Below are 20323 nucleotides of genomic sequence, written 5' to 3'. Positions count from 1 at the left end.
TTATGTGTCAACTATACTCAAAAAAATGATAGGAATATATTTTGTGCAATTAAAATTTTTTAAAAAGGATTTTTATAAAGCAGTAGGTGGTGATGATTTATGTCCACCTCTGGATGTAAGCAAATAAAAAAAAAGTGGGGAAAAAATCGCTTGCCCTTTCTCAGAGTAATAACCCGGGACCCTGTGAGTTGGGTATTATATTTCTGACCCACCCATGTGAAGGAAAATAACAAAAGTTTTGGAAAGTAAAAAGCCATTATATTCCAACCTGGACAAGAATCACCTGAAAACGTCTGCATTTCAGGTTTTAATTACTCTGTCATTTCTTTTGTTCTCAGAGTGAATTCTGGAAGTGACAGATTTTTCTCAAATACTGTGCAATTTAAATACAATTAACTCCTTACAATTTAATTACGAGAGTACTATTTCTTCAGAATCTGGGCAATCAGAAAGCTCCTATGATCAGCTTTTCTCTCTATTCTGCTTTTTGAGAATGAGACAAACAAGAGGCTAAAATCAGGGAACTCTTCCAAAAACACCTTTTAGGTTCTGTCATGGGGTCAATCCAGATGACACTTAATTTCTTACACCGTTAGCAATTATAGTATCATATGGTGATAACTAATGTTTGTAACAAAGGCAGTGAGATACTGCAAGTTCCTAATGTGTCTTTGGAAATTTCAAAAAAAGGTACAATTGTATGTGGTATGTAGTGTTGCTTACTGTATTTTTGAAAATTATAATCCATATGCCATATAATTGGTGCCTCTCAGGGACCAGGAAAATTGGCAATAACATCTCCAAATCAAGAGATATGGGAGGAAAGACCTGTGCAGAGTGTTTTCAGATATCAAATGTGGACTAGCCACATGTGTCTAATGGCTACCATCCTGGACAGCATGATTCTAGAGCATTCTGATAAGGAGTCTTCCTGGCCAGGGTGCTATTAAGCATAGCATGGTATTCAAGATTGAGAGGCAGGCTCACTTGCCTCCATCAGCCATGTCTTTCTCATCCTCCCATTTTGTCTCCTCAGCTCCCAGACAACCAGAGAGGCAGCATCTAATCCTTGCTGCACACAACACATCCCTCCCAGCTCTCCTGCACCCTTTGCTGCAGCACCTTCTGGCAGCTCCCTCAGTGCCTACCAGCAGGTTGGAAGCATGCTGAATTCTGCAGGGCTAGCCTTTCATTCTACCCTCCTACCCTCCGTGGATGTCCTATTCCCCAGATCTTCCCAGAGTCCTACTGGTGTATGCACAGAACAGACTGTTCAAAGGGCTGACATGGGTTTGGCCTTCTGCATCGACATCATCTTCCTGCCTCTCTCAGGCAAACTGGTTTCTAAGCCCTAGTAATACATTCTCCTTCTTCTCCTCAGTCTACCCTCAAATGGCTGCTTTTGCCAGGTGATAGCTGACATTCCTACTTCACCTTCTTTACATGGGGCAGGTGTTGCTGGCTTCAGTTCTGCTCCAGCAGCCTGGAAGGTCACAGCCCACACAGTTCTGGAAGTGCTGAGTCCCAGCTCCAGTGGTTCCTGACAGCAATGCTACCTAGTGACTGGCTAGGTGTTTTCAGTTTATCTCTTTCAGAAAATGGCTTTTGATTTTTTTTTCACGTGTTATTTTTCTGAATTACTGCTTTTGGCTGTTCAGACTATCTCAAATTAATGCCAAAACCCTGACTTATTCAAGCCAAAAATAATCTACAACCCTCCTTTTCTGCTAGTTTTTGTAAGGATATTTCACTTTGTCTTTTGAGCTCTACCTGGGTTAATTCTGGTTTTGTCTTCTAATTCGCTGATTACTGAATCACTGTTTAAGATTTATTCAATGTATTAAGTTTTTTTTTTTCATTTCAATGAATGAATTTATTTCAATTAATGAATTTAACTACCAATATTTTAATTGGTAAATTTTCTTATTCTTGTCTTATTTTTGCATTCTTTGTATTATAAATTCTGTTTTTTAAGTGAAAGATACTAGTTTGTTTATCTTTAGAGTATCATAAACATATTTACCTTAAAATATTTGTTAGACTGTTCCCTAAAATATATTTCATCTAGAACAGCACTATCTAATAGAACTTTCTACAGTGAATAAAATTATCTGTATCTCAGCAGTCCCGTATGGTAAGCCATTAGTCACATGAGGCAGTTGAGTGCTTGAATTTTATTTGATTTTGCTTTGTATTTAAATTTAAATAATCCATGTGGCTAGTGGCTACCATAATAGATAACACAGATCTAGAATATCTTCAAAATCGAATTGCTGTTTTTGGTATTAGGTTTCCTCATATGTTTTGGAATTTTGGTTGGCAGGTTCATTGTAAATGGGAGATAGTTCTCTCTGTGTGGTTTTCTCCTTTCCTGTTTAGTGGTTTTCGGTGCTCTCCACCAGTATGCTAGTCTAGAACTATATCTTAAAGTGGTACATTGAAGCTTTTGCTACAGAGACAGATTATGAATGTTGAAAGATACATGGGTGGCGTGGTCAGTTACTGATCAGACCATGACTTTGTTCTTCTTCCTTGGACTTCCCACCTGCTAAAAATTGTAGCCCCAAGCAGCAGCTAACAATGACACACTTTTTTACTCTACTTTCACAAGCAGAAGAGCCTCCCTCCTCCATCCCCTGAGACCCTGACCTCAAGCTATGAGCCTGGTTCCTGTCCCTAGCTCCTTTGAGTATTACTAGACCCTTTGCCCTGCCAGAGCTGGGCTACCATCTCAGGCTGCTGCCTGCCTCCAGACTGGATGTCCTGCTGGCCTGTGGCTTCAGCCCTCCTCAATGCTTTACCTTTCTGTTCCATTTCTGGCCCGTGGATATGTGTATCTTGTTTTGGGGTCTAGCTGTGTCTTTTTAGTTTTCTATTTCTATAACAGGCAATGCTCTTTGAGCCAAGGGACAAAAAGGGGATACACCAAAACCTAAAGCTATCTTAGCCAATGGGATCCCCTCTGATAACTTTTCTAATCCTAAAAGACTTTTTCATTCCTACCTTCCCCAGGAATTTAGTCACACATATGAAAGAACATAGGCTGTCATAAATTTTCTTTTTGAGAGAGAGAGAGAAAGAGAGGAGAGAAAGAAACAGGCTCTACACTCTGTGCAGAGCCCAAGGCAGGGGCCCAGTCTCACAACCATGAGATCATGACCTGAGCCGAAATCAAGAGTCAGACACTTAACCAACTGAGCCACCCAGGAGCCCCTCGTTAAATATTTGTTGAGTGAACATACAAAATATCAAATCTAAAGACAAGTGTTAGTTAGTAAAATCCCACAGCTGTCAATAAACCCCTTCTGTTATCTAAATGAAATGATACAGTGTGTTCAAACTCTCTTCCACTAAGCCACACAGGCCCCCAGAACTAAGGCAAGCACATTATTATCCAAAACCAGACACTTTTCAAGAATGAAAGAGAATGTTCTTAATAATTACCCCAGAATAGCAAGCTTAATTGCAACTATGCCAAGCACACAAATGAGTGGTTACTTTATCCCATGGCCAACTTGCTAGTGTTTAGTTTCATCAGATCCCTGCATACACCCCAGTGTCCTCTTCCTTTTGCTCACTTCTCCTGATATTCCAGGTAAGGGACTACAGCACCTCTTTTTATAGCCTCTTTCTCTGGCCCCATTCTTCCCTTCTTCTCTGAAAAGAGTCAGTCTTTTAAAAAATTTAGTATTAAAACTGGAGAACTAAAATTATTTTTCTGGATCTCTTCCTCTCCTAATACCTCCCCAAAATCACTGAAGTAATCCATCCTATACAGCAATCAGACAAAACCTTACATGCTCAGATTCCTCTTGAACACTCTCCTTAACACCCCTCATGGGTCTTGGTTTCCCTTCAACAAAGCCATCATCACTCTCAGTGGTCTCCTCCAGACTAGCTGTGACCTTGACCAGCCCTTGGCTGACCCAGTTCATTTATACATTTAACAGCATGCCAGCCATTCTCCTCCAAGACCACTTGGCTCTAATTCTAGGAGGGGCAGTCATGCTGTGGTGTTAAGTTTATCTGCTGCTGTGTGAAAAACCAGCCTAAAACTTGGCACCTTCAAACAATAACCATATCTCATATCTCAGCAGCAAGGGCTGGAAAGCTGAGCTCAACTGGCACTATCAACTGAAGTACCTACATCTGGCCTCTCCTGCACAGCAGTCTCATGGCAGTGGATTTTCTTAGCTACAAGCTCAAGTTTCCCAACAAGACTGTCCCAAGATAAGGCAAATGCTGCAAAGCTTCAGATGACCTAGGCTTGGAAGTCCCAGGAATCACTTAAATTGCATTCTCTTGGTTAAGCAGGTCACTCAGACAGACTCAGATTTAAGTGGGAACGAAGTTAGACTCCCCCTCTCAATGGGAGGAATAGCAGAAAATTTGTGGTAATCTTGAATTTACCACACTTGGGTTTTTAATGATCCTGAAAGGGATTCCCACATGTGATCCACGTTATCTTGCCTGTATCAGTCTAGGAACATAAGAGGACAGCTGCACAAGGAACAAAGCAGTAATGAAACCTCTGACCCTGGCCACTAAGCAGTCTTGAACATACGTGCATATCCAGTAATACACTGGTATACCTGTATATGTAGTGAATACACAGGTAGGTCACTAGATCACCACTGCCTTAGTAACCAAAAAAGTATCTCTTACCAGGAAAGCAGAAGACAGAGCAGATATGAGAAGGATTGCATTTTATTAATGTAGACTCTGTTACCTGCTTCTCTGACCATGTGTTTTTCTTAGATTTTCATCTAATTGATACCCACATTTGAGTATTTACTATTTTTTCAGTCCTAGCATTGAATCCTGTGCTCTTTTTTTGCTTTAAAAGTAGACAGAAAGGCTGGACAAGCAGGAGACTCAGATCCCACCACAGCCCCATTTCACTGGCCCTGGAACTGAGTGTTAGTGGCAAGAAGGTTCTTGGCATTTTTAATAATTCACCTGCTCCAGACAGTTTTATGTAGTGAGGTTTGGGAGATAATGAGCAGGTCACTGATAAAGAATATGGATTAAAATTCCCCCAAAACCTTATTTATAAGGTCTTTTTAGAAGTTGATCAAGGCTGAGTGTATTTATGAGTCAGTGACTCCATTAACCCTGTAAAAAACTGTTAGAGTACCATAGAGTATTCAAGTATGTAACACAATATGTCACATGTATTTACTCCCTGAACAAGCTAGTGACAAATGTGATTTTACTGAGTCCTCACCCTCCTGAGTTACATGGAAGTTAATAGAGTTACTTCTAGCCATTTTGCTGTGTTTGCCAAATTATTTTTATTTGCTCCTTTTTTTTAAACTTTATTTATTTTGAGAGAGAGAGAACACAAGCAGGGGAGAGGGGAAAAGGGAGAATCCCAAGCAGGCTCTGCACTGTCAGCACAGAGCTCGACCCGAGGCTTAAACCCACAAACTGTGAGATCATGACCTGACCCTAAATTAAGAGTCAGACACCCAACCGACTGAGCCACCCTGGCGCCCCTTCATTTGCTCCTTTTATGAAATGACTAGTCATCTTTGGGAGAAGCTAAGTGGAAATTTTGATGTAATGTTGATAGCAGACTGTAATGAAATGAATGCTGTGACAGAAGATATGCTAATAAAATTTCATAACAATCTCCCAGTCTAAGATACACTCATTGCCTAAAGAAACAGATGCTGGCTATAGATGATTGTACATTTTCCCCTTGGGCTAAGTAAAACCCAAAGAATTTTAGTTAGGGCTTCTCTCAGATTAGTAAACCAAATAGACTTTAAATCAAAAAGTACAAATCAATAATCTGTTCAACTTTGTTGAACACAGATAATCACTTAGGTTCCACAGCAAGCAAATTCAAGAGAGCTAAATGGAGAATTTTGCTGCTGTGGCATGGAAGTCAGAGAAGTGCTTAATGTTCCAGGCATCATTCCTCACTCACAGGGGAGCGTTAGGCTAGGTTCAGGATGATGGACCTAGAAGCCCTGAAATGGGAACAATTTCAGTTACATTTTAATCAAGCCCCAGGAGAGAAAGGAGAATTATGTGAAATCATTGATAGAAAATAGAGGTTGTTTCTTGCCCTTACAGTCATTTGTATACTTCATAGCTGAACAGCGGGATAAATTAGGAGTTGTGCCCCTCACAATCAAATGTGTATGCATGGTGGTTCATGAAGGTGTGACCTATCTCCCTAAACTGGTTTTTCCCAGTTTTTCCAAAACTGTGCTGTAATAGATTAGCAGCATTCTGACACACTTAATTTAGCAAAACCCTGCTACATATGAAGTGCCAGGAGGTAAGAAAAAACTTAAGCTTCTCCCCTACCCAGAGAATATTTCTACCTAGAACCAAGAAATCAGACTATATTTGATGTGGCTTAGTTGTTTATAAAAAGCATCTGATGCCATGCAAATGCCTTGTGTTCTCCAAGGTGAGTTCTTTATGGAAAGAGTGTTTGCTAAAATCTACTGATTGTAAGTCCGTTTGCAGCAGCCCTATTCCCTGTGGTCATGGATATGCCTTTGTATTGGGGAAAATCACATAAAACACATCAGTCTCTGCTTGTGTGATGACACATCCCTGGAGAGGAGGTACTGAGTGCTTCACATATAGAAGAGCTACTGGTGCTGAGGTGACAGTAATAATACCTAACACTTCAGGATGCTCAGCACTCTGCTAAATACTTTGCACATATTAACCCATTTGATTTCCACACATACAAAAAAAAATTGCTGAAACATTTACAGACAAAATTCTAGGATTTACATCCTAATTATAGGGAACAGGGTATACGGGGTATGGCTGGAATAAGGTTGGCCAAAAGTGACTGATTCTTGGGACTTGGTGACAAGAGACAGGGTTCATGGCTTTATTGTATGTATTTTCATGTAGGTTTAAGATTTTACAATAATAGAAAGCAAAACAAAAACTGTGAGGTAGATACTGTTATTTTCCTTATGGAGGGGAAACCTTGTGCAAGTTCACACAACTCCAAAAGCTATGCATCTGGTTGCTTTACCCACTGTTCTGAAATTGCACCAAAACTCCTCAGGATGCAGCAGTGAACTAACTAGCTGGGGTACTGAAAGATATTTTAAATTGTGGATGGAAGCACAGCAGTACTCCACATCTGTCAGATACCATCTGAACTGGTAGCTCAAATTCAGCTTCCACATTAGAATGCATTGAATTCCTATGATGCTACCTTGTGAAGCTGGGTTTTTTTTCAGCACTGTGGTAAAAAGCAAGTTCCATGTGAAAAATCAAAATGGAACAAGGACTGAGGGTGCTGGTATGCAATCTGATTCTGAGGTTTGAGAAGTTGCACGATACCAGTAATGCACACACCCCATTAGTAAATAATTCTGGTACTAAAGAATAAAATTAAAATATTTTTCTTTCAATGGGTGTGTATTTCATTTCATACAGCTACTGAGTTGTTAGGACATAAGTACTTTAGCTTTGAGGGCCTAAGTGCCCTGTGAACCAAAGTTTGGGGAAATCTCTACACTACACTGCCAAAGATGTAGAAGCTGAAACATGGGACATCTAAATGTCTGTCCCCTATGCTAGCTCAGCCTCCTCGTAAAAAGCAAGACAGTGTCAGGATACCTGGCTGGCTCAGCTGGAAGAACATACAACTCTTGATCTTGGGGTCGTGAGTTTAAGCCCCACGTTGGGTGTAAAGATTACTTAAATAAATAAAACTTACAAAAAAAAAAACAAAAAAAAACCTGTTTCATTCACTTACCCATTCAACCAGTACCTACTGTTTACCAGGTGTTGTGCTAGCCATTGGGGGGTGGGGGTGGGATGGGGTGGGTGGGGATACATCAGTGAATAAGATGGACAAAAATTCCTGCCCTGGGGCTTATCTGCTGATGAGGAAAACAGACAATAATCAGAATAAACAAATGATGTCTATCATTGTATTAGATTATGATAAGTGCTAAGAAGGGGACAGAACCAGGGGGATAAGAATGTAGTAGGGCAGGGAGGAGGTAAAATTTTAGACAAGGTGACCAGGGAAGGCCTCACTAAGCTAACAGTTTGGTAAAGACCTGGAACAGGTAAGAAAACTATCAGCCACTTAATTACCTCTTACCAAAAAATAAATAAATAAACTGATTCAGAAACAGAGCCCTGACGTTGTGCAAACAAATAGAAAATTAATGAGAACTGGCCTCATCAGATAGAGTAATTCATGGAAAAGGAAAAGAAAAATGGTGTATAACTTTTCTTCTCTGTGGATTACCTCACTCCACTGGATCCCAAACTTAAATAAGGAAACAAAGGTAATAATCATACCAGCTCAGTACTGTACCTCAGTTACAGTGAGAAATGAAGAAGGACCCAGAGATTTTATGCAAATAAGAAGTGATGAATCATGGGTATCTACTCCTAAAGCCAAGACTACACTGTTAGCTAACTTGACAATAAGTTAAAAAAAAAAAGTGACTTGTTTAAGCCAACAAACTGTTAAAAAAAAAAAAAAAAGTTATGCTGTCATGAATTGAGATGCTAAATGGCACTAGCTAAAATGCTTAGATGTTTTAAATGGTATCTACACTATACTAATACAGCTGCTCGTATAACAACAACAATATTTTGGTTTTGTATGGAGATGTTTTACGAAGATGAGAGTAGAGGGCCATAAGGGGATTTTTTTTTTTTGAACCTTGAGTAACATACAGAAGTCAATACTGAAAATGTTAATAGCAATTAGAACTATCAGTCAAAACAAGCAGTGGGTTGTTTTCCTTCTTGGCACCCTCTAAAAACCTTATAATTGGAAATATCAGAAGAAAAAAAGTTTATCAGTACTGAATTTTTTTAGGGGACAGCTGCAACCTTCATGGACTGTGGAATCTCCCTGAGCCTTGCCCAAGAGAAAATTGCAGATTTGTTGATTATAAGCCCTCTGGATATCCTGTGTTGCTGAGCTTATTGTCTTACTTCTGTGTCCTTAATGAAGCCATCAAACTCACCCGGTAGGTTTCCTGAAGGGATCTGGTGCCATTCCAGCTTCTTTGCTTTCCATCTTGGCCTTGATCAGCCCCAGATTCTTGGCAAGGTATAGACTCAGACTGTCTCTCTACCACCTCCTTCTAACCCCCCCCCCCAAATTTGGAGTTAATCCCACTATAAATCATCTCTTGTTAAAACCATTTTGCAAAGCAGGATCTGCAGTGGTTCCCAACCCTAACCGTACATCTGAATCCCCTAAGAGCTCAGTAACAACATAAATCTGGATTTAATACATTTGGGACGAAACCCAAATTTGTATGTTTAACAAGTGCCTCAGATGAGTCTGTTAGAAAACACTTAATGGGGATCTTAAAGGGTGAGTAGAAATTTACCAGATCGGCAAAGGGAAGAAGAGAATTATTTTACGCATGGATATAGAACACCATATGGAAGTATGAACAAGGGAGTAGGGGAGGGGGGTGGAGTTCAAGGAAGTGCACATTTTCAAACTGTGCTCCAAAAGAGTGCTCAAATGGGGAGGAAGCTGTTTTATAAATATTAGGGTTCTAATAAGGTTTCTTCTAATAAGAGTTTTGCTGCTAAGCTCCTTTCCGGTTCTGCTTTCAGCCTTACCAGGTGGTGGGTTCCTCCCCTAGTCCTCATTAGGCCCCATGAGGTCTTGGAATGGTCTCAGGCTTTCCTTTGATCCTGTCATAGCTACCTCTTATTTGTTCCTTGTTCTGGCACTGATTGTCATCATAAGAGAGAGAAACAATATGGCTGGAACTTGGAACTCAGCTACTTATAAAATGCATCAGGCAGGAGGAACCCACCCCAAAGTGCTCTACAATTTGCAGTAACTTAGTGTGACTTTTAGCCTGCCCATAACTGGCAAGTTTTTCTCAAGCACCAAGGCCCTCCTTCCTTTGCTCAGACAGATACCCTAGCCATAGTTCTCTATTGTAGAATTATGAATTTATTGTCAATTTTATCAAACAAAGCTTTGTAAGGAGCTCTGGACTTGAGATAGGTCACACTTGGCTTCCAGTTCTAGTTCATATGTCACTTATTTAACCTCAGCCAAACAACCTAACCAAAAAGTATCTTCTCTACATCTCAGTTTCCTTTTTTATAAGACTGGAATTCTAGTAAGCTTTGCTTTCTGCAGCCAGGAATAACAGATGAGATCTTACATGAATGGAGTTTTGAGAAAAGGGATACAGATATGGTACTATTTCTTAAGAATAATAGGGAATAGAACCTTGAGTAATTCAATCTCCACAGATAAGTTGCTTTTTCTGAGACACTAAGAAGAATCAATTTACCTATAGGCACCTTTCAGAAATGTTAACTGTCATGGATAATGTTTACATCTAGACCACTTGCCATTTATCCAAGGATTTGGCCCCCAGCTTTCTTGAACACTGAATCCACAGATGAAGCCAGTCATGCTTTCTTTCGGATTCCTATTGAAATTACTACTTCCCTCCATGAAAGCGTTTATCACACCCCTCAAAGGCAGAAACCTTCTTCCAATCTGTCCCCAAGCCTAACACAGGACCTGGCACATAGTAAACCCTTAACAAATGTCAGCTGTTAAATGAATGAGTTTGGACACTGTCCAGCATTGGATTGGATGCACTTCAGGCCAAAGATTAGCACAATACACGTTCCTGAAATGGGATGGATTTTAAAGATTCATCTTGCCAACTTCCTGTCCAGGAAGCTGGCCAGAGCCAACTTTCAAGCACCTAATAAATTAGGACCCCTTATTTTTAGTTCCTTCTTGAGAAGGACATTGAGTGGTTTCACTGGCTAACTCATCAAGCATGAGTATCCTTTGTGCAGATGAAGTTCATTTCCTCTTCCACTTAAAAGAAATGGGAGTAGAATACACCCACATCTTGTATATAGTTTTTTTTTTTTTTTACATAATTGAAGGCTCCTCTTATATCACAGAGTCTGATCTAGTTTAGGTTGGAAGCAGGGCCCATCATCTCAATTAGAGTAGAATTGAAGAACTAAGAAATTGTCAACTTGAATTTTAGAATTACTTCTAACAGCAGCTGGTAACATGGAAATCAGCTTCAGTGCACTAAGGGGAGATGCTGCAGATTGGAACACTGCCATCCTTTTGGCAAACAGACCAGACTAATATGCAGAAGATCTTGGATTTCTTATGTCTGAATATTACTGTTCTACTCTCTGAAGGGTTTAGTCCTCTATGCCTTATTTCATGTGACTTGAATGAATTTAATTTACTAGAAGTCCTTTATTTTGGATAATGAGTATTTTTATTTCTCCTCTTTAGAAAAATACAGGGCATCTTTAGGCAGAAGGAAAGTGATAATATTAAACGTATGGAAGAAAGTTTTACCCTCCAGTAAAAATCTTCCAATCCTAGAGCTATCTTGGCTGTTAGCAACATGGCTCTAAAATTCTTTGAGTTTCTCAGAAGAATGTGGTAATAAAAAGTGAAACCACCTTTTTTGTGTTGTCTTAAGAAAGAAATCCAATTTAGAGTTGAGAAGCCAAAAGAAATTGTAGAACCACAGAAACGCACACCGTTATGTCACAGAGCCATCACTACATGATGACTCATCTAAGGATATTTTCTCTACTTCCTTCAAATATGATTATTTCTGGAAAATTTAATTTAAATACTGGTATAAAGATTATTTCTGGAGATGGGACATTTGCCCCCTGTGATAATTCTCTTATCTGCAGAAGGGTTGAATCTATTAATTCCCATGTAGCAATATTGAGATGTATCTTATTGGCTTGCTTGATTTTTTAAACTTCTATCCCAATTGATAGAAGCTAATTAAAATTAGGTGCACATGAGCTTTTATTAAATGGCTGCTACAAAGATGGTAAAATTCAGGAAGTGATGGTCCAACCCATTCCCTTTAATAATGTTGACAGATTCACAATTGGGATAATTTAAGATTTATGAGATTCTAAGCATCCATATGTCCTTACTATTTCCTGAGGAATTGCTTTTAAAGAAATGAATGTATGTGCCATTTCAGCCTAATGAGAGCAGAACCACCAACTTAATAGTGTAGACCCTTACCTAAAATCAGAGTTCACCAACACTAGTAGTAGGATTGTGGGCAAAAGCATTTGGGGTTTATCTATCAAGTTAATTAAAGGCTGTGTTTTCAGCTACTCCCCATTATATACTTTTGTAACAAATTATGGGAAAATGATGAATTTGGTAAAACTTAGGATGCTAAGATCACAAATTAGCATATAGATTATAAATACTTTTCTCATGTTTGTTTCATAAAACAAGTCTGGAGATTGGAATAAGTTATCCAAAATTTTTGTTGCAAAAACTAAACAGTGTGCCCCGTACCCTGAGAATCCTGGCATTTGGGATCTGGAAGCAGCCTTTGAGAGCAACTCCTCTAGAGGGGAGGGATGAAGAAGTGGTCCCCAAGAGCTCTGGTTCCATACCTGCTTGCCATTGTGTAACCGTGTGATCTTGGTCCCATTAGTTGCCCACAACTGACCCACAGTTGCCTTATTTGTAATGGAGTTGGTGATAACACATATACCCGCCTGGAAAGTTGTAAGCATGAAATGAAATGTCCTGAAAGCATTATATGAACTATAAAGCCCAGTGTCAGTGTTAGTCATTATTATTACTGTTACCTAGAAAACCCTCCCCCTCACTTTGCTCATGAAGAGCACAAGTATGCAATGACTTGCCCAGGAGTTTCTTCCTATCCCCAGGAGACACTGAAAGAACCAGGAGGGAGGCAATAAGTTCAATGCTAGGGCCACCACTGGCTGCTGGACAACTTGATTACACTATTTTGCCTCACCCCCTACAGAGGGATAAAGAACTATAGGATAGAAAGGATGCTATTGGATTAGCACACCCGCAATACAGCTGGGCCCACTAAAGAAGAGAAAACCACATGGTGTGGGATGTACAGTGCACCAAGGCCCCTGAATAAAAACATTTTATAGGCAGCAAAGGGTAATGGGGCTATCTGTAGGGGCACAACCCCTCTTACTACAGTGAAAGAACAAGACAGAGTGTTCTAAGACTGGGAAGAGCTCTTGTCCAGACTATCTCCAGAATTCTCCCTTGTCTTATTTTTTATTCCTGTTGCTCCTTACATTTCTAATGTCCAAGTGGTGTATTCACTCTTAAGACTCTGGTTCAAATATTAACAAAAGTCCCTTTTTTTTTTCTTGGCTTTCTCTTAGTCATGTTTAAATTTTCAAAAGAATTTTACTTAATATTAAAAGCAGGCAAAAAAAAATCGTAAAGCCATCAAAACAGTGAAGTCAGGATTTAAATCCCAGAGTATCTGCCCCCCAAACCCTTGATTTTTTTGAGCTCATTAAATGTAAGATAACCATCACATTGTTAAGACAAATTATGCACACAGGAGGCAGGGTGCTTAGAACTCTCATGGGGATTTATATTTTCACACACAATGCATGAAAAATTTGATGCACAAAGAAGTCACGTTTCTGCATGTGTTTCCAGAACTCAAAATATCAAGTAGCCAGGCTAACCAATAAGTATCATGTAAGTATTAAATTATCAATACCAATTTGCTAGACTAAAAAAATAAAAAGTAATGATCAAACATTTTCATTGAGCATTTCATTTTCACTTTGTCCAGATCTCTATCCCACTTCTTGTATGGAGATGGACAGGTTGAAGGAGGCTCCTGCCTGAGCCAAGGCCATTGATGTGGCAAGGGCCAGTGGAGGAGGACAGAGGGTTGTTTGGGGCCATTGATGGACAGTGAGGCTAAGGTCCAGCATAGAAAGGTCACAAACAAACATGGGGAGAGTATCAGGATAACTGCCAGAAACTAAGATGGACTGAAAGTGTGTCTGACTCAAAGGTATAGATTCTAAGCAAACAGCTGTCTCATCAGGTGGGAAGAAAAAAGAGGATACAAACCAGTGAGAATGATGGACTCCTGTTATTGTCTGCTATCCTCACTTTCTTGGGGGTCAGAGGGAAGCTTAGCCCTCAGATACCAGATCAAGACAATAGAACAAGGCCCAGTTTGAGCTGAACCTCAGATCATTTTGGTCTCTAAAGGGGGTCAGAACGATATCAGGCTAGCAGTAGCTTTTTCTTAAATGCATGCAGACACACTAATAATGCTCATTAGGCATATAGCTCATTCGAATTTAATTTAGAGTGTTTAATTTGTGTCCCTGTGTAGTTGCCAGGACAGATGTGTGCATGGCTTAGGCATACTTCTCTCTGCATGAGACAGATGTCAGGATATTGGGCCATGTTGGAAAAATGCCAGTATGTTTGTTAGTGACAATACATTGTCAGCCTCCCTTCCCCCAACTGGTATTTTCATTTTTGTAGTTAAAATGCCAGTCCCAGCTCAGAAAAGAAGGATTTTGAGAGAGGTAGAAGAAGACAGAAGCAGGGTAATTGTGGAGAAGAAAATAGAAAGTAACCAAGAGGTAGAAGAAAGGGAAAGCTTTGGGTCAGTCATTCCCTATAACTAAAATAGTCTAGATCATTTAGGATTCACACATTACTGGGATTCAACCTGCTTTTGGAGAGAGATTAAAAATGAAGAATCCTGGGGGTGCCTGGGTGAGTTAGTCTGTTATGCCTCCAACTCTTGATTTCAGCTTAGGTCATGATCTCATGGTTGGTGGGATCAAGCCCCATGTTGGGCTCTGCACTGGCAGTGTGGAGCCTGCTTGAGATTCTCTCCCTTCCTCTCTCTGTCTGTCCCTCCTCCGCTCGTGCTTCTATTTCTCTCTCTCTCTCTCTCTCTCTCTCTCTCTCAAAATAAATAAACTTAAAAAAAAAAAAATGAAGAATCCTGGCCCCACCCCAGAGCTGCTACTTCTTAAAGACCATGGACCTTTTATAGGCCATGGGCCAACCCTGAGAGCCACTGGCTGTGGCAATCTCTAAGGTTTCTTTCTAGCCTTGAGAACCTTTGCTTATGAGAAGGAAGGGGAAAAAAAAGAGTTGGAATGAACACCTAAGGCGTGACTGTTACATCCATGTTACTTTATCCTGGGGAAGCTGCCCTTCTGATAAAGTCTGATAAGATATCAAGATCACAGGAGGCGAGAGAAGGATGTTTGATGTGCGTGTTAATATCTTTCTGTTGTCAGAGTTATTTCACCAACTGTGGCACATCCCTCACTAATGAAAGTTTTTTATCCCCACCTTGTAAGTCTCAAATGTTTTGATCTCTTTGATGTCTTTATCCATCTAACCTGCAAAGATGCTCGAAGCTCCACCCCTCCCCCCTGGACCACCCCACTAGTGAGTCAGAGGTAGGTAGAAAGGAAGTGCCAGCCCCCTGGCTTTAGTCCCTCTTCTCTGTTCCTGGCTACTGAAACCTCTTACCCCATTTATCTTCCTCTTGGAGATATTCTTATGAGTAGGTTTCTATTAATTCTAGGTACAGCAGACAAATCCTCCTACTCTGCCAGAAGAACCAGAGGCTCAAGAAGAATGTCCCCCTCTGTCTATCCCATCACTCCTTAGTAAATCTTGTCAAGACTCCCTAAAACTTACTAAAGCTATACAAAATGTCTAGAAAACAGATCTCCTCAATCACAATACAACTGTCTCCATTTTATGTAGTTTCTTGATGAATTTCCATATTCATATTTTACATAGAGCATTTACAATTTTCATGGGACCTTTTCTGTTATAACCATTTTCCTCATCACTGTAGAGTCTTGATAATGATCTTGGAAAAAACTGCAAAATTCTCCATCTGGAAAATTACAACTTTATCAAATACTTACATAGTGTTCCCATGTACCAGGTACATAAATATTATGACAAATATTAATTCATCCTCATAATATTGATAAATATAAACTCCTTTCACACTTCTAACAACTCTATTATTCTCGTGTAATAGATGAGGAAATTGAGGCTCAGAGACGTTAGATAACCTGCCCACTCACTCACACAGTGAGTGAGCAGTAGAGATAGGCATAAGCTCATCTGTGCTTATGACCACTATGCATTTCTCACATTTTATATGACTACTTTTCTACTGTTTAACATTTAAGCTGCTTGTAGTTATAAATAACTGCAAACAATAATACTGTTGTTTATGGCTTCTTCATAAACAAAGAATGATCTTCTTTTGGATTGTTTAGGTTTCCAGAAGAGCTTCCTACTCCATTCCCTGTTTTGAGTTGACAGAGGACACAGTCCTACATAAATTCCCATTGGGGTAATCTGAACTGTGGAGAGAAAGAATACTTTCTTGCAAGGCTATTAGCTCTTGATTCATGGCCAGTGTAATCTAGGAACAATAAAGGGAAATTATTAAACTTGCAGTTTAGTGAAAGTAAAGGCTTCAGATATTAGATCATGTTCTGCAGCCTGGTGTTACTCAGTGCCTCGTGGGTGACCAGGTAGCCATAAAGCTACTCTCCAAGCAAGAGAAACAAATTGTCTTTGTTTCAGTGAGGGAAACAAAAGTGGGATAACTCTTCAGCAGCAAATGGATTAACCAACCAGTTGGTGAGTTTAGTCTTTCTTCTTAAATATGGCTGTTTTGACCTCCTGTAGACAGAAGTTGATTTAAAGATCAAGCCCGGTTCTCTAGAATTTCTGCATAGATGGAGATGGAGTTGGCAATCTTTTTGGAAGGGGGTGCTGAGGGGACTTGCCTTGAAGCTACATTCGCATAGCGAGTACAGCTGTTTCCTTCTGCAGTACATCTGTTTAGGGGATGGCTTAAAGTGGATGAACTCATGGAAATTATGCCTCACTCCACCCCTAGACCCACCACCAGGTCAGTCAACTTATGTTTAAGGTTTTTGTATGATATAGACTAAAACCACCAGAGGTCTTAGTGGATCATAGGGCATTTCTTTTCTTTTTCTCATTTATGTCTCAGGCCCATAGTTCTTCTTTGCCTAGGATGATACCATAAATAACAAAAACTGAAAATGGTTCCCATTCCCCTAGGCCAGTGTACATCTTCAACCTGACATATACACTCTTCTCCTGGACCGTTCCAGTGTTAACAATCATACATCTGCTCCCATTCTCCCCAGTTACAAATATAATTATCATATCCCATTTGCATATTTTATTGATGGTCTCCCTATCACATAGAAGTGACAAATGTGAAAACCAGAAATAAGAAAAGTAGAATGTCAAAATGAGAGGAAAACAGGAATAGTTGATTTTTCACCCTAAGTTTCTGGGAAATTACAATGAGCCCGTGAGCCTGAGTAAAATGTGTCAATGTCACAGAATCCATAGGCTACCTCACAGGCCCATGCCTTTCCTTGCTCGGTATCTCACTATATCAAGCTATTGAAAACCTCAAAAGTGTTCAAAAGATAAAGAATGTGGGAGGGGTTTTTACAGGGGTGGAGGAGGGGGAAGAGGTTGGTCCTGATGACATTTTAAGAACGTTAACACCTAAGTAAATAAGACCTAAAAGAGAGTGACTAATGTCCAGGAGCTATATGCCGCATACCTGATACTGTTGCCTGGCAACCTGTAGCCAGTCCTAGAGCAACGGAATCCCAGGCAAAGAAGGAAATTGGAAATGTGTCCAGAAGAGCACATTTACCACCCCTACCCTTGTTTGCTAACTCTGAAAAGAATTGGGTAAGGGACTCTGTTTTAAAATGTACCCAGGATTTTAATCAGGTCCGGTAAGATACACAGACATGGAAATGACTGTCACGAAGGAAGAAGTTTATACTCACAGATCCCTACAAACAAGGGGCACAGCATGCCACACAGGGAAGCACCAGGGTCAGTCAGGAGACAGAGCAAGGGGAAACATGGGTGAGCGACTTTTTTGTGGTTTTCATGGGAAAGACTAGGCGAGGCAGGGTAAGCAGTTTAGACAAGTTTAGGATTGGCTAGTTTCAATAATTTGAGTGGGGGTGCCTGGGTGGCTCAGTTGGTTAAGTGACTGACTTCGGCTCAGGTCATGATCTTGCAGTTTGTGAGTTAGAGCCCCGCATCGGGCTCTGTGCTGACAGCTCAGAGCCTGGAGCCTGCTTCGGATTCTGTGTCTCCCCCTTTCTCTACCCCTCCCCTGCTCACACTCTGTGTCTCTCTGTCTCTTAATAATAAATAAACATTAAAAATAATTTTTTTTAAATAATTTGACTGGGCTGTGGCCTGTAGGGATGGTTCCTAGTTGCTCAGCACCTGACCCTGGGGCATGATTGGGGCAGAGGGATAGTGTCCTATATACTGTAAGGACCTGATAAAAGGTAAGTGGGGGTACAGACTCACAATTGCTTGGTCTGAATATCGAAGGCAGACTCACAGGCAAGTTTACTGTATCTAAGAATTAGCTAATCCGAGGAGGGGCAGTCCGTCCTCAGATCTGCAAATGCCACAGAATACAGAAAATAAGAAAATATAGTTAATACAGAGCCAATACACATATACAAGCAAAGGATCTGTTGTCTGTTTTGTAACATAAGAGGTTTCTGTGTTTTAGGGGTTGGTTTTCCCAGAGCATGTAAGAAACCTTAAAGACCAACATTAGGAAGATCTCCTGTTCCCTGTCCCTTTAATACCCAAGTACACAAAAGCAAGCCTACATTCAGTTCTAATGCCAAGCAGTGTGCCTCCAGAAAAGCCATTCTTTCAAGATTTGTACCTAGTACCTAAAAAGTATTGAAACATTTTATGCAATACCAGCATATAGTCCACAAGACACAGGCTTAAAAGGATAACTCCAACTAGTACAAGACTCGTATTTGATCATTTTGATTGTCTCAACACAGAAAAGTGGAAAATGTGTTTTTTTTTTCCCAGCTCACTTGCCAGGTTTAACCAGAGTTCAGGCATTAACTATGTCATTTCCTATCACTCACAGTGAGCATTGCTAAAAAGCATTATCTGGGAATACTATATTATGCCATTGTTGATTAGTTTCATTAATGAGAATAAACATTTGCAGAGCCTATTGTGTTTTTAAAATGGTTTACAAGTACTGCTGGCTCACTTGTTAATAATTACGTTGGGGGACTCTTAACAATACATATTTAGGAGATAAAAGTAATGAATGCTATGGGATTAGGGGGAAAGGCAAGTAATAGCATTTAGCACAGTTATTTTCAGTTGCATAATGTCTGCAAGCCTGCACTGACTAACCACCATTTTCACTGCATTTGGGTCCATATTCCTAACATTCAAAACTCAGCACAAATACACAAACAAAATATGGTGAAACTATATTTTAAGCTTTATATTATCTACTCTTTCTTGTTGCCCTTTGGTGTCTTGATTTGCACATAGCATGGGCACAACTGAGACACAACTGTGAGTGTACCTACCCACCTACCATGGGGCAGGAGACCTGGTTCCCTGCCTCTGATGTGATGGATGACCCCAAGAACTTCACTGCGTCTCTGTTCTCAGCTGTAAAACGACTGAGGAAGGGAGGTACAGTGGAAGCAAGGGATTTACATCCAATGAATCGATCATCTTGCCACTTTCATTGAAGCTTAAATGTGTAGTTTCAGGTGTCTCTCTACTTATTATCTTACTAAAACTGACACATTAATGGGACCATAACACCGTGCATGCATGTACACACACACACTTACCAGACTTTACATGTTGAGACATTTTATACCCTTTTGGAATGGAGACATATTCCAAAGCCACTCATTAAAAAAGTAAAATTTCATGAATCTTCTGAATTTTCTAAGCTACATTTAATATTACAGTGTTTTTACTCTAATGTTCAAGTAATATTGACCCTTCAAGTCAGCATTTTCCTATGACATTTGGGTATACCTGGCACACCCCCACACATGTATCATGCCTGCCCTCAAGAGTAAGAAGAGTAATATTAAGCCTCATGCTCCTCTTTGCTCCTTGATGGACCCTGAAATCTAAAGTGAGGTTGAGGATGGACAGTGGACCTCATAATTCCCTGCCCTGTTTTTTTACTGACTCTTGACAAGTTCTGCTAGTAGAGACTGAAGTGGTCCAGGAAATATAATCAGAACCAGGGGCCTATTTGATAATAAAGATACATTCTTTGGGAAATTTTTCCATCACACTCATCTTCAATTTTATAATATAACTTTAATTGTAGAAATAAATGTTCTTTAAAGCCAACAGTGATACAAGTATCTCAAGAAAAATCACTTTATATGTTATTAGAGATGTCATTTTGAAAACACTTTATTTTAATAAATACTATTAAAAGTATTTATTAAAATACTATATATTTTAATGGTAACCACCATTTTTGGAGGATGTATATGCTACATATTCTGCCTGTCTTACATCAGCTATGTCAATCAGGGTCCCCTCAGGGAACAGATAGCACTCACGGGGATTAGTGGGCATGTTTTGTTCTTTCAAAAGACA

The 20323-nt window shown here is 39.9% G+C and overlaps 1 protein-coding gene and 1 long non-coding RNA gene across 13 annotated transcripts in view; one reads left to right on the top strand and one right to left on the bottom strand.

Annotated features, from left to right (window-relative positions):
* Positions 1-9368, bottom strand: part of LOC122230192 — a 96228-nt gene extending 86860 nt beyond the window's left edge. For both annotated transcript variants that reach the window (XR_006207335.1, XR_006207336.1), the window contains exon 1: positions 8985-9368. This is a non-coding gene — a long non-coding RNA (uncharacterized LOC122230192). The remainder of the gene's footprint in view (positions 1-8984) is intronic.
* Positions 1-20323, top strand: part of TMEM108 (transmembrane protein 108) — a 363999-nt gene that overhangs the window by 267566 nt on the left and 76110 nt on the right. For 2 of the 11 annotated variants that reach the window (XM_042955907.1, XM_042955908.1), the window contains exon 2: positions 8834-8987. The exons of the other annotated variants lie outside the window; for them this stretch is intronic. In XM_042955907.1, coding sequence (XP_042811841.1) covers positions 8966-8987 — 22 coding nt within the window. In that variant the 5' untranslated portion in view covers positions 8834-8965. The remainder of the gene's footprint in view (positions 1-8833; positions 8988-20323) is intronic. 11 annotated transcript variants of the gene reach the window in all.

Source organism: Panthera leo, chromosome C2 (assembly GCF_018350215.1).
Source record: "Panthera leo isolate Ple1 chromosome C2, P.leo_Ple1_pat1.1, whole genome shotgun sequence".
Classification (NCBI taxonomy): domain Eukaryota; kingdom Metazoa; phylum Chordata; class Mammalia; order Carnivora; family Felidae; genus Panthera; species Panthera leo.
This window is presented reverse-complemented; position numbering and strand designations above follow the sequence as displayed.